The 15893-nt window shown below is 43.7% G+C and overlaps 1 protein-coding gene across 2 annotated transcripts in view; it reads left to right on the top strand.

Annotated features, from left to right (window-relative positions):
* The window catches only part of LOC110503529 (serine/threonine-protein kinase SIK2), a 54442-nt gene that overhangs the window by 12074 nt on the left and 26475 nt on the right, over positions 1 to 15893 (top strand). For both annotated transcript variants that reach the window (XM_021581888.2, XM_021581889.2), the window contains one exon: positions 6951 to 7112. In XM_021581888.2, the coding sequence (XP_021437563.1) occupies positions 6951 to 7112 (162 nt within the window). The remainder of the gene's footprint in view (positions 1 to 6950; positions 7113 to 15893) is intronic.

The following is a 15893-nucleotide window of genomic DNA, read 5'->3' as shown; positions in this document are numbered from 1 at the left end:
TTGTGTGTGTGTGCAAAGCAGCGATACTGCACTAAATAAACAAACTGTTTGACACTCTTCTTCTCCCTGTGTCTGGGTTATGCCAGGGTCAAGCTCAGACCTGACACTGGTGTTGATTCTAACAACAGCCATCTTGTTTTCACCACGACTGATAAAGAAGGGTGCAGAGTAGTGGCGAGTGAATGGAACAAAGTCGACTGAATTGAGACCGGGTCCACATCCCAAATGACACTTTATTCCCCTTTAGTGCACTTCTTTTGACCAGGGCCCATAGGGAAGTCCATAGGGCTCAGGACTCTTTCTGGGGCTGTATTGACTTATGTGGCGCTTGGAGGACCTGTCTTGCAATCAGCCCACGACAAGCCCATTATGATAGAAATAGACTGGGCTTGATAGTTCATCAGCGCAGCACTCCAACTGAAGGGCGGACAGTACATTTGGGTAACCTAATTTCAGAGAATTCTTAGATTGCTCCACTGATCATGTCTAGGTATTACAGAACCATTTGGCCCCACTTATTGTTCCTATTGCACAATGTAAAATGGTTATATAATGCATATTTATATGCTTTTCATCATCACTGAGATTTTCAGACGCCAGCAAGTAGCACTAGCTGACGTAGGTAAACAGGATTATGACGTTCTGTTTTCTTCCACTATAAACAGACATTCCTTCCACTTAACATCAATCTAAAGATCCACTAAACCCACCAAGCTACATTTGTGCTACTTGACTTAGTAGCTGGCTGTCAAGTAGTGTCTGTTAGTGGCTTTGTGAAGCCACAGTTCTTTATCCAATCACCAGAAAGCACTTCACCCACCTATCTGTTATCACTGCTTAGAAGACCTTTTTATAAGCCTGCTGCTCTCGGTCCGTATCCATCCAGCTTTGTCCCAGACTGTGTCAACTAGCTAGCTGTCTGGGAGGAGATCTAGTCTGTCTGTCCGTGTCCATCCCATAGAATTGGAATTACTAAGACGGACGTTCCTATACAAGTCAATGACTTAGTTCCAGTAGGGCTATTTCTACAATCCATCCATCCCAGCCCTATGGACTTTGAGTCTGGCAGGGTGGTGGGCCAGACACAGTGAAAGCAGCCATGCCAACCTGTCTGCTGGCTTGTCAGCCTCACCCACCCAACAAGCTGCAGGAGTGGATCAAACCTGGAGAAATTGGGTCAACTACAAATAATGAGGAGGAACAGAAACGCCAAGCGGAGGAGGAGGAGGAGGAGGAGGAGGGGAGGGGGGGGGGGTGGGGGTGGGGAGGTAGAGGCAAGGGGACATCAATTTGAAAAGGGGGTAAAAAAAAACATGTAGGCCATGCATATTAAGAAGAAAACACTACAGGAGAGTAGCTGGGTTTAATTGACTAGGCCTAAACACATCTGTCTTCCTGAGAGTGTGCCACGGTGAGATTCATTTTGGCTGTCAACTTCTATTGTCCGCTGCAGTAGTTGGGTCTATAATTTTTTTAATTCTGTTACTCAGTAGGTATCGGGTGTTTTTTGTCTGAACTGAAAAGGCTTGGCTACACTGTTGACTCACCTAGCTGACACTTAGTAGCATCGTTTTGATGGCTGATTGACCTGGGGCATGGTAGGCAGTGTTGAATTGTACGCATACGCTACACGTCTTTACTTCCGTACTAAATTTCAGGAAAATAAGTTTGGAGCTGAGACATTGCAGGATTGATCGGGAGAGAGTCATTATTTCCCTTGTTCAGTGGGCAGGCTCCCCCTGGCTTGGCTGTCTGGATGCCGGCCAGCTAAGAAATGTACGGACGCCAGGTCCTGCTCTCGCTCGGCTTTCCAATCTCTTCAAAACCTGAGCAGCTGTTAAGAGATTACAAATCTACCCAACAGAACTGGAACACGGTGCTCTTCTGAGATTTTCCCTCGTTGTTTTTAACACCCTGTCCTGGACCTGTGATTCATCATTCATCCCCCCCGTCTCTCCCACTTTCTCCCAGAATGCAGCACTTCTTTGACTGAGTACACCTGACTGTGCTGCCATGTTGTTGGTCCTCCTCCTTGCCCCTTCTGACGTTGAAGCAGTGCATTACTCATTCATTCACTGGTGTGACGGTAGCTGCTGTGACAAGCTTGCTTTTTTTGTGTCATTAGCCCTTAGCGGAAGCACTCTGGAGCGCACCAGACTCTGTTGCTCGCGTGTGAATGGAACGGCTTAGCTCTGTCAAGGTGTTGGGGATCAAGGCTCTAGAGAGCAATTTAAGTCATGCCATAGATTTTCAAGTAGATTTAAGTCAACTGTAACTTGGCCACTCAGGAACATTCACTGTCTTCTTGGTAAGCCACTCCAGTGTAGATTTGTATTTTTGTTGTAGGTTATTATTCTGCTGAAAGGTGAATTCCTCTCCCAGTGTCTGGTGTAAAGCGGCTCCGTTCGGAAGGACGACTGTATCTTTGTGTCTGGGTGGTTTAATACATCATCCACAGCATAATTATTAACTTGACCATGCTTAGAGATATTCAATGTCTGATTTATTATTGTTACCCATTGTCCAATCACTGCCCTTCTTTGAGGCTTTCGACAAGCTGAAATTCAATACTTGACTGATGGACCTTAAAGAGATTGTATCTATGGGGGACAGAGGAAGGAGTGGTCATTCAAAAATCATCTCAACCCCTATATTGTATTTCTCATGTCTATTTCAGTGCAATAAAAATAGTATCTAGCACAGTGAACAACACTTCTATTGTCCAATGTAAGTGTCAGCTAATTCCAGCCAAATGGGTATCCAGGATCCAAAGTCCAGACTTTCTCTAGCGAGGGATTGGTTAGGTACTATAGGGCAAGAGGCCGCTGTAGGCGTACTACTCAGTATATGCAGAGAGGTTTATCACATAGCTGTGTTGTGTAGCTGCAGTAGCCCACCCACCCAATCTCTGTATTCAGAGCACCTCGCCACATTCCCATGCCAAGTGAGTTTTTATTTATTTTTTATTAGCGACACGCGACAAAGTGAAGCCTCAGTCAAGAGGGGAAACAATATGGAATATGGCACCCTCTCTAATCAGTGTCATGTTTTTCTAATTCCCTCTGAAGTTAACCATTCATCAGAAGTAGAAGTCTGGCCATAATGTCACAGTTTCCTGGAACCTTAGCTGTATGCATTCTCATTTGCATAATGAACTGGATATGAGGAAATTATAATTCAGATTGATGGAGTTAATGCTTGATATTTCCCTTAGGAATAGCCTAACTTTGCAGTTGCTCCATTTTTCATTTTTTTCACCCTCTCGTGTGAGCACAGGGTGGTTGACGCTGTTGAGATGACTCAGACTCTTTAAAACTCGAACTCTGGTTGGTCTCCTGAAATGTTTTGTATCGTTGAAATGTCTTGAACGTGATTTTGCCCTTGTACTGTAGAGGGAAATGAGTTCCCATTCCTCTCTGTCGTTCTCCCTCCATGCTATGTGAGGGTGTGAAATACAGAGCTGCATGCATGGCTGCCTGCTGGTTGCAGGTGTGAAGATGCCATCATGACACGAGTTCCCCAGAGGCTGTTGATGAGAGTGATTAATTCTCTCTCCCATTATATCTGTTCATGGTTGTAATTGACGGGAGGAAGTCGTGACGAGTTTTATTTGATTTGGAATTTGCGGATGGTTACAATTCAAATTTTACGTTATAATAATTAGCTAAATACACTCATACCATCATGGCTGTCTAGTCATCCCCAGCTTCCAGTTGGCTCATTCATCCCCCTCTCTCTCCTGTAACTATTCCCCAGGTCATTGCTATGAATGACAATGTGTTCTCCGTCAACTTAACTGGTCAAATAAATGTTAAAGGAAAAATGGTATCACAATAAAATAGAAACAATGAGGCTATACACAAGAGGTACTGGGTCAATGGGCAATGCTTACGGGTTAGTCAAGGTCATTGAGGTAATTATGTATATTTGGAAAGTAGTCAGACCCCTTGACTTTTTCCACATTTTATTATGTTACAGCCTTATTCTAAAATGAATTCATGTTATTTTTCTCATCAATCTACACACAATACCTCATATTGACATAGCAAAAACAGGTTTTTAGACATGTTTGCAAATGTCTTTCAAATTAAACTGATCACATTTCCATAACTATTCAGACCCTTGACTCAGTACTTTATTGAAGCACCATTAGCAGCGATTACAGCCTCGAGTCTTCTTGGCTATGACTCTACAAGCTTGGCACACCTGTATTTGGGGAGTTTCTCCCATTCTTCTCTGCAGATCCTCTCAAGCTCTGTCAGGTTGGATGGGGAGCGTTGCTGCACAGCTATTTTCAGGTCTCTCCAGAGATGTTCGATTGGGTTCAAGTCCAGGCTCTGGTTGGGCCACTCGAGGACATTCAGATATTTGTCCCGAATCCACTCCTGAGTTGTCTTGGCTGTGTGCTTAGAGTCGTTGTCCTGTTGGAAGGTGAACCTTCGCCCCAGTCTGAGGTCCTGGGCGCTCTGGAGCAGGTTTTCATCAAGGATCTCTCTGTATTTTGCTCCGTTCATCTTTCCCTCGATTCTGACTATTCTCCCAGTCCCTGCTGCTGAAAAACATCCCCACAGCATGATGCTGCCACCACCATGCTTCACTGTAGACATGGTACCAGGTTTCCTCCAGACGTGAGGCTTGGCATTCAGGCCAAAGAGTTCAAGCTTGGTTTCATTAGACCAGAGAATCTTGTTTCTCATGGTCAGTCATTTTTAGGTGCCTCTTGGCAAACTCCAACTGGGCTGTCATGTGACTTTTACTGAGGAGGGACCTGATTTGTTGGAGTGCTGCAGAGATGGTTGTCCTTCTGGAAGGTTCTCCACAGGGGAACTCTAGAGCTCTGTCAGGCCTTTATGACCAAGGCCCTTCTCAGTTGGCCAGGCAGCCAGCTCTAGGAAGAGTCTTGGTGATTCCAAACTTCTGTGTTCTTGGGGACCTTCAAAGCTGCAGCCATTTTTTGGTACCCTTCCCCGGATCTGTGCCTTGACACAATCCTGTCTCGGAGCTCTACTTACAATTCCTTTGACCTCATGGCTTGGTTTTTGCTCTGACATGCACTGTCAACTGTGGGATCTTTATATAGACAGGTGTGTGCCTTCCGAAATCATGTCCAATCAATTTAATTTACCAAAGGTGGACTCCAATGAAGTTGTAGAAATATCTCAAGGATGATCAATGGAAACAGGATGCACCTGCGCTCCATTTTTAGTCTGTCTGAATTCTTATGTAAATAAGGTTCTGTTTTTTATAACTTTCTAAAAACCTGTTTTTGCTTTGTCATTATGGTGTGTGTGTGTGTGTGTGTGTGTGTGTGTAGATTGAGATTATTTATTTAATCCATTTTAGAATAAAGCTGTAACAAAATGTGGAGAAGTTAAGGGGTCTGAATACTTTCCGAATGCACTGGAGCTAGGGGTAAAGTGACTATGCATAGATAATAAACAAAGTAGTAGCAGTAGTGTGTGTGTGTAGTTAGAGTCCAGTGAATGTACATCAAGCAAGTTGTAGAATTTATTTTTAAACATTTTTTTTTTAAACTGGGTCAATGCAAATAGTCTGGGTAGCCATTTGAGTAACTGTTCAGCAGTCTTGTGGCTTTGGGGTAAAAGCTGTTAAGGAGCCTTTTGGTCCCAGCGATGTTGTGAGAGTTTGGGCGAAGTGTTTGCTGTTGGAGAATTTTTGGACTTGTCAGCATCGCTGAATACTAATTCAAGAAATATCAACAGAATCGAGACATGATGGGTCCATGATCTTTGGAGATGGATGGGGAGGTTTCTTTAACATGTACACTATTCAAACAAGCCAAGACCCCAACATTTTAAACATTTTTTTCATTTAACCTTCCATTTAATAACTAGGCAAGTCTGTTAAGAACAAATTCTTATTTACAATGACGGCCTACGCCTTATGCGACTCCCGATCACGGCCGGTTGTGATACAGCCCGGGATCGAACCAGGGTCTCTAGTGAGTGCAGTGCCTTAGACCGCTGCATCACTCTGGAGCCCCAAAATAGATTCCAAGTGTTTGCATTTGTCTCAGGAAAATGGTCCGTGGCCAAAATTTGTTTCCACCCGTTTGTCCCTTAGAGAGGCAGCGTAGGGGTCAGAATAGAAGAGCGTCATGCAGCTCTTTGTACGACATTGAAGCACCCAGGGACTTTGGAGTTAGGTTATCTTGGCTCTTTCTCACTCCCTCCCCCTCTTATGTGCTAATGTACAAACAACAGGGCAGTTCTGAGTAACCCTCCTTCTATCCCCTCCTTGAGTTAGCTGATGAGGACATTTTCAATGTTTTCTGTGTATTACAGTAAGCTTAGGCTAATGTGTTTGTCACTGCCCAGCCCTGCCAGCTCACCTCAGCCCTCCAGCTGTAAGCTGAGCGGAGCTAGCCAGGCTGGGCTAGAATATGTTAGTCGAGCACTGTATGCGTTAGTTGGGCCTGTATGGTCTGAGGGCTTGGCTGGCTGAGGTCTGAGGGCCTGACCCAGCACTCTTGGGTGTGGTGACTGACCACATGATTACGTCCGTGTTTACTCTGCTGCCTCGACCCGACCACAGAATCACAGGCCAGGCTCCTTATTGTGGCTCATCACTGTCCTTTCCTTTGTAGGCTGGCCGGAGGAGGGGTGGTTACTGTAAGAATAGTTGAGAGAGCTGAGGTGTTCCATGCCACTATGTGATTGTACTCTACAACCATGGCGTATGGCAAACCAAACCCAAATGAAATTGTACTAGCCTATTACTGTTCAGGCATGAGCAGAGTGTGGATTCTGTTAGGCACACAGATGGATTTGGTCTAATGTGTAGTCTAGCAAGCCTTAGCTAGGAAGAAGACATGGAGCACACACAGGCCTACAGTACATGTTTGAGGGCTACGCATCCTAGCCACCCTTGATTTGAATGTATGCCAGCTGATGAACATATATATGACTCTATCCCTCTCCCCTCTCTAGACTACCTGGCCAAACACGGGCGACTGAGCGAGCTAGAAGCGCGGCGCAAGTTCTGGCAGATCCTATCAGCGGTGGAGTACTGCCACAATCGTAACATAGTCCACCGAGACCTGAAGGCTGAGAACCTGCTGCTGGACGGACACATGAACATCAAGATAGCAGGTAGGTGGTCAGTGCAGTGAAGCCAGACATTTTTGTGTTTTTTCCTGACTCCATAACCTGTCATGAGAGACCAGACATTTTTTCTGGTCAAGTCACTTGGTCAAGAAAAACACCTGTACTTTCTCATCGCTAGGGTTCCAAAATTCCCCCTGTTTTCCAGAAATCCTGGTTGGAGTCCTGGCAATTTTTGGAAAGTGAGCTGAATTTTGCAACCCTACTCTTAGTGTTTCAGGGGAACCTGAGAGTAATCTAAATTGTTAGGTTAGATTACTCGTTGGTTAAATGAGTCCCTGTAGTCCCTCCTCGGTTTTAGTCTGTTTTGTTCCGTTTGATATCTAATCAACACGACTCAGTTTGTCTCTCTGTGGATGTAAGAGAAGATGATCGGTTGTGGTGGCAGGTAGTGGTTGTTATTACCAAAGGCAAAATCGCCACCATAATGACGCCGATCCAATTGTTGGGAAAGGTACACTTTTTGGGGGAAATGGACCAGTGAAAACATTAACGTAGGATTACAAATACATCAGGCAGGCACACAAGGACATTGGGACATCCTGTGCTTTGCTTGTCTTAGATGAGGACAATGTTTATTTGTCATTTTGTTCTAGTCTCTCTGGACTAAAAAGAGACTCACTGCACAGAGAAACAGATAAATGTTCCCCCAGTGATATCTCACCTCTTGTTTTACCTCACCGAAGGACATTGTGTGGTTCATGTTTTAACCTCAAAGAAGAGGATGCACTGCCACACTAGTCTCCCTTTTTTTAAAGGTCTCCTTTTGTATACCCAGAACTGCCCGGGCGGTCAGTCTCTCAGACGCTCCATAGTGCTGTCGTGGTTGATGGTCAGTCAGGGAAAGGTCACCCAAGTGCCATTCAGCAGGGGGTGTTGCTTTTATGTTTCTACTTCAAAGAGCTTGTCTCTCTCTCTGTGTGTGTGTGTGTTAGATCATGCACTAATCAGGAAGCCTCTTAATCACACTTGGGGTTGAGGCTGGCATCAAATTAACTGCTTTGAAAACACTTGCCATATCATATGTGACCAGTGATTGGGTCAATTAACATTTGTTCACAGTGGTACACCCCCTTCACCCATACTATTACACTATGTCTTGCTTTATTGTTCATGGACCAAGCTGAAAGGTGACCCATTACACAGAATCACATGTTCAAGGTGCAGGTGTGATATAATCATTAAGCCACCCTCTCATTCACCCCCCCATGCCTCTGTACTTCAGACAGGGTGATACTCAACCACACACACTGTCCACCAGCTGTATAAATCACCATTGTAAGCTGAGCTCTCTATGCACTTGTGTCAACTTGAACAAGGACACATCGCATTGTCCCTCATTTATAAAGGAACAGCCACTGTTGGGATCCATTTGGGACACAGACAGAGTGACTGGTGCTGGGCGTGGCGTTGCGCAGCCCACCCTCCCCACATAGCGAGCCCCTGGGCTGTTGGGAGCATTGACGTCAGCCAGCCACGCTGCTCAGTATGCAGCCCGCAAAGTGGGTCAGCTCCTCTGATAAGCCCTCACTCCTTCTTTACTCTGCCTTAATGTGCCTTGCCAGGGCCCTCACCGACATAGACTAGCCGAGATATAATTATCTACAGCTCCCTTTGTCTCGGGGTAATACACACCTTTAGATCCCCCGTCTTAGATATGGGCATAAAGGTATATGATTGACCGCTTCTTTTGTCTCTAGTTCAAATGTAGCCTAAAGACTAGGCTAAATCTAGACGTACGTATACCGTGCCTTCACTTCTTTTAACATTTCACATTTTGACCTTGTGGCAAGCATCACTCTGACCTTGATGCATTGCATTGTCAGAGCTAGACAGTTTTTCAGGTGAGGTATTAAAAAAAAGGGGGGGGGGGAACAAATTTCAGATTACTTTCATTCAGTAAACCCAGATTCACAGTATTACCAGAATAGAATCCAGATTTGCATGGGATTGGATTACTGTTAATTTTAGGTGATGGTTATGAAACCTTGTTTTTAGCTAGACAAGTCAATGGCAATGCTGCACTGCTGTTGTTAAGTGTGTGTTGTGCAGTCTGTGGTACACGTCACACAGGGTTTCCGTAAGCCAAAAGTTGCTGGCTTTTGTCCACCCCCCAAAAATGAAAAAACTGTAAATAAATCTGTTGCAGGCTAAAATGACCGAGAGGGAAAAAAAATCCCATTGCAAAATGATGCTGTTTATTCATTTATGGAGATACAAGTCAATGTAAATACATTTGACGATCATGCTTACAGTGCCGTGCCAAAGTATTCATCCTCCTAGGCGTTTTTCCTATTACAACCTGTAATTTAAATAGATTTTTATTCGGATTTCATGTGATGGACATACGCAAAATTTGTGAAGTGAAATGAAAAAAAATAACTTGTTTAAAAAAATTTCAAATTAAAACACTGAAAAGTGGTGCGTATGTATTCACCCCCTTTGCTTTGAAGCCCTAAATAAGCTCTGATGCAACCAATTACCTTCAGAAGTCACGTAATTAGATTGCACACAGGCAAAACACTGTTTTAATCAATTGTTTGGTGATGTGAATATATTTAGTGTAGTTTTATCTAAAATATATATTTTTTTAATGTTTCACTTTTTATTTGTATGAGATTCACTGTGGAGGATGATCCTCCTCTGAGGAGCCTCCACTGTTTCACACATTTTACTTATGCTTTTCACTGACAACTGCAACTCAATGATCAGCTAGGCCTATTGCCATGCGCACTGCCCAAATAGGCATAAGCCCAAATAGGCATACGCCTATGAGCTTATGATTTTGAAACAATCCACAGCTATTTTTTTTTAAAGAAGCTAGTGGTCCTTGATTCCTCTGTGGCTAAGTCATGCTTTCTGGTGAAGTATTTTGAATGATTTTATTTCTTCCTGTATAAACGGGAGTAATGTATATAATTTTGGCAAATTTAGTTCAATTTACTTCCCTATTGGAGTCTTTAGACCCCCCCCCCCCTTCTTTCTAAGTTTCTAACAGAGATTTTCATCTCTGTCACATATGGAACTGCTGTCAAGTGCGCTGTTTATAGTGTGTTTTCCCGCAAATTGCTTTTTGGCAACTGTTTGAAAATAAGGTTTTATTGGCTGCTTCATTCCATGAGTTAGTTCCATGTTTTGTTAAGATGCATTACCATAATCTAAATGTGATTTCTGTCATTTTGAGCACTGTGGGTAGAAAATCTCATGGTTAAAATGTTTCAAATGGCCGTCAAATTAAAATCTCCCCAGTCATGTTGTCCAGCGCCACATTTTCCTAACGGAAACCCTGACGTCACACTAGTGGCAGAGAGAGAGAGGGAGTCCCAAGTAGCACCCTATTCCCCATATAGTGCACTACTTTCAACCATTCAGTCGCACTTTGCGTCCCTTTTACATGGCTGTGCGAGTGAATTTTTTTAAATTGGTAGCATCAGTGCCAGCAGCACATTCTACATGTTCACCTCACTCAAAACACCCTATTTTCTTTAGGAGGCTAAAGCCCATGATTTGGTCAAGCAGTAAAGTACATTTATCCTCATCACTCCTGTAATTAAAGTGTCTGCCTGTACCTGTTTAGCTGGGAACTGCTGCTGCTGTGTTGAGCGAGCCACTCGCTCTGATTTCCTGGATAAATGTATAGCATTTTAAAATCCTATTGTGGGGAAAACACAGCTATCCAGTTGTCATTTAAAATGAAAGTATATGTGTCACATGGTTTGTAAACAACATGTGTAGACTAACAGTGAAATGTTTACTTACGGGCCCTTCCCAACAATAACACGAGGAATAAATACACAAATAGTAACGATAACTTAGCTATATACACTGGGCACTAGTACAGAGTGGATGTGCAGGGGTACGAGGTAATTGAGTTAGTTATGTACATATCGGTAGGGATAAAATGACAAGGCAGCAGGATAAATATAGCAGCCGCGTACGTGATGAGTCAAGAGTTAGTGCAAAAAGGGTCAATGCACATAGTTAAATAGTTAACGCTACCCAGACTATTTAGCAGTCTCTTGGCATTGGGGTAGAAGCTATTCAATGTCCTGTTGGTTCCAGACTTGGTGCATCAGTACTGCTTACCGTGCTGTCTTTGATAATTGGTGGCTGGAGTCTTTGACAATCTTTAGGACTTTCCTCTGACACCGCCTGTAAAAGAGGTCCTGGATGGCTGGGAGCTCGGCCCCAGTGACATACTGGGCCATACTCACTTCCCTCTGTGTAGTGCCTTGTGGTTGGATGCCAAGCAGTTGCCATAGCAAGAGGTGACGCAGCCAGTCAAGATGCTCTCAATGGTGCAGCTGTAGAACATTTTGAGGATATTTTCAGCCTCCTGAGGCGGAAGAGGCGTTGTCGTGCCTTATTCACGACTGTGTTAGTGTGTGTGTGTGGACCATGATAATTCCTTAGTGATGTGGACACCGAGGAACTTGACGCTCTCGACCCATTTCCACTACAGCCCCGTTAATGTGGATGAGAGCGTGTTGGACCCGCCATATCCTGTAGTTTGCAATCAGCTCTTTTGTCTTGCTAAAGTTGAGGGAGAGGTTGTTGTCCTGGCACTGACCACTGTCGTGTCATCAGCTAACTTAATGATGGTGTTGGAGTCGTGCGTGGCTATGCAGCTGTCGTTTTCTGCAAACATTAAAGCAGTGACTCGCTCCTGCAGGTTAATTCTCTACAACATCCGTGGAGTATGACCTTACCTCACACAGGAAGTGGCGCAGGTCCTAATCCAGGCACTTGTCCTCGCCCATCTGGACTACTGCAACTCACTGTTGTTTCTCCGCTTGTGCCATCAAACCTCTGCAACTTTTCCGGAATGCTGCAGCCCGCCTGGTTTTCAAGTTTCCCAAGTTCTCCCATGTCACCCCGCTCCTATGCACCCTCCACTAGCTTCCAGTCAAAGCTCGCATCCACTACAAGACCATGGTGCTTGCCTATGGAGCAGCAAGAGGAATTGCCCCTCCCTACCTTCAGGCAATGCTCAAACCCTACACCCGAGCACTCCGTTCTGTCACCTCTGGTCTCTTGGTGTTCCCGCTCAGCCCAGTCCAAGCACCTGAAACCCTACCTCTAACTCTACATCTTAAATAATCCCTCTCCTCACTACTTTGATGAAAAGTGTACTTACTATGCCTGTGATATGTGGTTTTCCCACCTAGCTATCTTAAGATGAATGCACTAAAATGTCAAATGACTGGCCCGTGTTGAGAGTGTGTTCTTACTACCCTCACCACCTGGGGACGGCCTGTCAGGAAGTCCAGGATCCAGTTGCAAAAGGTGTTCAGTCCCAGGATCCTGAGCTTGGAGGATACTATGGTGTTGAACGCTAAGCTATAGTCAATAAACAGCATTCTTACGTAGGTGTTCCTCTTGTCTAGGTGGGAGAGGGCAGTGTGGAGTGCAATATAGATGCAATACATCTATGGATCTGTTGGGACGGTATGTGAATTGAAGTGGGCCCAGGGTGTCTGGGATGGTGGTATTGATGTGAGCCATAACCAGCCTTTTCAAAGCATTTCATGGCTACAGATGTGAGTGCTACGGCGTTATAGTCATTTAGCCAGGCTACCTTGACGTTCTTGGGCACAGGGACTATGGTGGTTTGTTTGCAACATGTAGGTATAACCGACGGGGTCAGGGAGAGGTTGAAAATGTCAGTCAAGACACTTGCCAGCTGGTCAGAGCAATGCTCTGAGTACGCATCCTGGTAATCCATCTGGCTATGTGGCCATGTGAATTTTAACCTGTTTTAAAGGGCTTACTCACATCTGCTACGGAGTGCGAGATCACAATTGTCCGGAACAGCTGATGCTCTCATGCATGGTTCAGTGTTGGTTGCCTCGAAGCGAGCATGGAACGAATTTTGCTTGTCTGGTATGCTCACATCACTGAACAGCTCGGGCCTGAGTTTCCCTTTGTACTCTGATGGTTTGCAAGCCCTGCCACATCCAACGAGCGTCAATGCCGGCATAGTAGGATTCAATCTTAGTCCTGTATTGAAATGTTTACTGTTTGATGGATTGTCAGGGGTTGTAGCGGTATTTCTTATAAGCGTCCTTAAATGTTATCTGATGAATCTTGGACCATATTCCAGTCTGTACTAAACAGTACTGTAGCTTAGCATCCGTTTCATCGGAAAACTTCCATATTGAGCGCGTCACTGGTACTTCCTGTTCGAGTTAATCAAATGTTAGTCTGGAGTCCTGCCTATGGGCTTCCTAATGGGCCCTGGTCAAAAGTAGTGCACTAAAAAGGGAATAGGGTGCCATTTGTGTTGCAGTCCAGGACACTGCTGTAGCTTTATACGGGTTGATCTTGGACATTGGCCTCTCATGGGAGGGGGGGTGAGCGCATTTGGCCAGAGCACTGAAGAGACTAAATCAATTTGCTGAGCTACTGAACACTGCTTTGTGCCACACAGTCCAACACAACCTGCCCCCATTACGTAAGGCAGCGTATTATTATTTGTTTTTTTCGCAACGCATCTTCTTCCCTCGGCTTTATATAACGGGGATGATAAAAAATAAATAAAAAGAGAGCGGAGAATACAAAATACTTTTTATTCATTTGATAAAGTTGTTACAACAGGGTCCCTTAACACTGTCGGGCTCCACAGATAACGATCTCTCCGTTCTCACACTCGAGGGCAACGACACTGAAGTTTATTCTAATGGGAATCTTAAACATAAGGAACAGACACGTGAGGGAGTGAGACAGAAAGGGAGCGGGAACAGAGGGGGTGGGGAGGAGGTAGTGATTTGCGTAAGAGAAAAAGCTAGCAGCTTCATTCTGGTAAAAGATTTGGCCACACGCTGTTGGAAGTTTAATTTTAATGAAAGGCAGAGAGATCTTTTTTTCTTTCCGAGTTATGATTTAGATCAAGTGTAAGTTTGGAGCTCACTGACTCGCGCGCTCTCTCTCTCTCTCTCTCTCTCTCTCTCTCTCTCTCTCTCTCTCCCTTGGAACAATCAGAACACAGTCACTCTATGAGCTCATGTCAGTCTCCTGGGAGATGACCTCATGAAGGCCCAGCTAGCCGACCAATGGCCTCAACACACAAATATGTGCATTACATATCACATTGGCTAAAAAAACCTGCAGGTTGTTCTACTCTGCGTCCTAAATAACACCCTACTCTCTATACCAGAGGCCCTGGTCAAAAGTAGTGCACTACAGTGAATATGGTGCCATTTGGGACACAGTTCCCTAGAAAGGAACAGTTTTTCAAACATAGCCACTAGACTTGACTACTATACTGTTACATAGTTATTTATTAGTATTGCTACCTACCTGTATTGTTATTTTTGATTTGTGGTGCATTTGTGTGATACTTTGTAGTCTGTCCTTATGTTGCACTTCTCCTAATACTCATGGTTTGTTAGATGGAAGCAGAGTTACAAACTATAGATAATTTGCTTCCAGGGATAGTAGATGGTCACGTTCCAAAGATAAGACTGAATCCGTTCATTATGCTTTTTACACAGTTCCGGCCTTTCTCCTGTTATTTCATATACACTAACACTTTAGTCAATTAGTAGGCTAACTTTTGTAAAAAATAAATACAGTGTGTGTGTGTATATATATATATTAGTGCCTTCAAAAAGTAATGTTATGTTAGACGGAATTTAAAATTAGATTTAGTGTCACTGGCATGCACACAATACCCTATAATGTCAAAGTGGAATTATGTTTAGAATAAATGTTTACAAATTAATAAAAAATGAAAAGCTGAAATACATTGAGTCTTCAACCCCTTTGTTATTGCAAGCCTGAAAGTTCAGGAGTAAAAATGTGCCTAACAAGACAAGTTGCATGGACTCACTCTGATTTTTGAATGACTACCTCCTCTCCGTACCCCCGTAATTCCCTCATTCAATCAGTGAATTTAAAACCTCCACCACAAAGACCAGGGAGGTTTTCCAAGAAGGGCACGATTCACGCAGTCTCCTCTGAACAGGTGATGTTGAGGTGTCTGTTACTTTAAATTTGTGAAGCATTTATTTGGGCTGCAATTTCTGCGGCTGGTAACTCTAATGAACTTATCCTCTGCAGCAGAGATAACAGGGTCTTCCTTTCCTGTGGCAGGCCTCATCATGAGAGCCAGTTTCATCATTGCGCTTGGTTTTTGCGAATGCACTTGAAGGAACTTTCCAAGTTCTTGACATTTCACGTATTGACTGACCTTCATGTCTTTAAAGTAATGATGGACTGCTGTCTCTCTTTGCTTATTTGAGCTGTTCTCAAATAATATGGACTTGGTCTTTTACCAAATAGGGTTATCTTCTGTATACCCCCCCATGTCACAACACAACTGATTGGCAAACGCATTAAGAAGGAAAGAAATTCAAGAAATTAACTTTTAACAAGGCACGCCTGTTAATTTAAATGCATTCCAGGTGACTATCTCATGAAGCTGGTTGAGAGAATGCCAAGACTGTGCAAAGCTGTCGGTGGCTACTTTGAAGAATATCAAATATATTTTGATGTAACTTTTTATAAAAATAAATAAATAAAATAAATAAATAGACAAACCCTGTAATGAGTAGGTGTCCACATTTTTGACTGGTACTGTATGATATGTATTTTATTTTCAATAAATGTGCAGAAAATATATTTTTACAAGTTTTCACTTTGTCATTATGGGGTATTGTGTGTAGATGGTTGGGAAATCAAATTAATTGAATCCGTTTTGAATTCCGTCTAACAACTAAATTTGGAATATGTCAAGGCATATGAATACTGTCTGAACACAATGCAGCT

Source organism: Oncorhynchus mykiss, chromosome 24, assembly GCF_013265735.2.
Source record: "Oncorhynchus mykiss isolate Arlee chromosome 24, USDA_OmykA_1.1, whole genome shotgun sequence".
NCBI lineage: Eukaryota > Metazoa > Chordata > Actinopteri > Salmoniformes > Salmonidae > Oncorhynchus > Oncorhynchus mykiss.
Note: the sequence above shows the minus strand (reverse complement) of the source record. Positions and strands in the feature narration are given on the sequence as shown.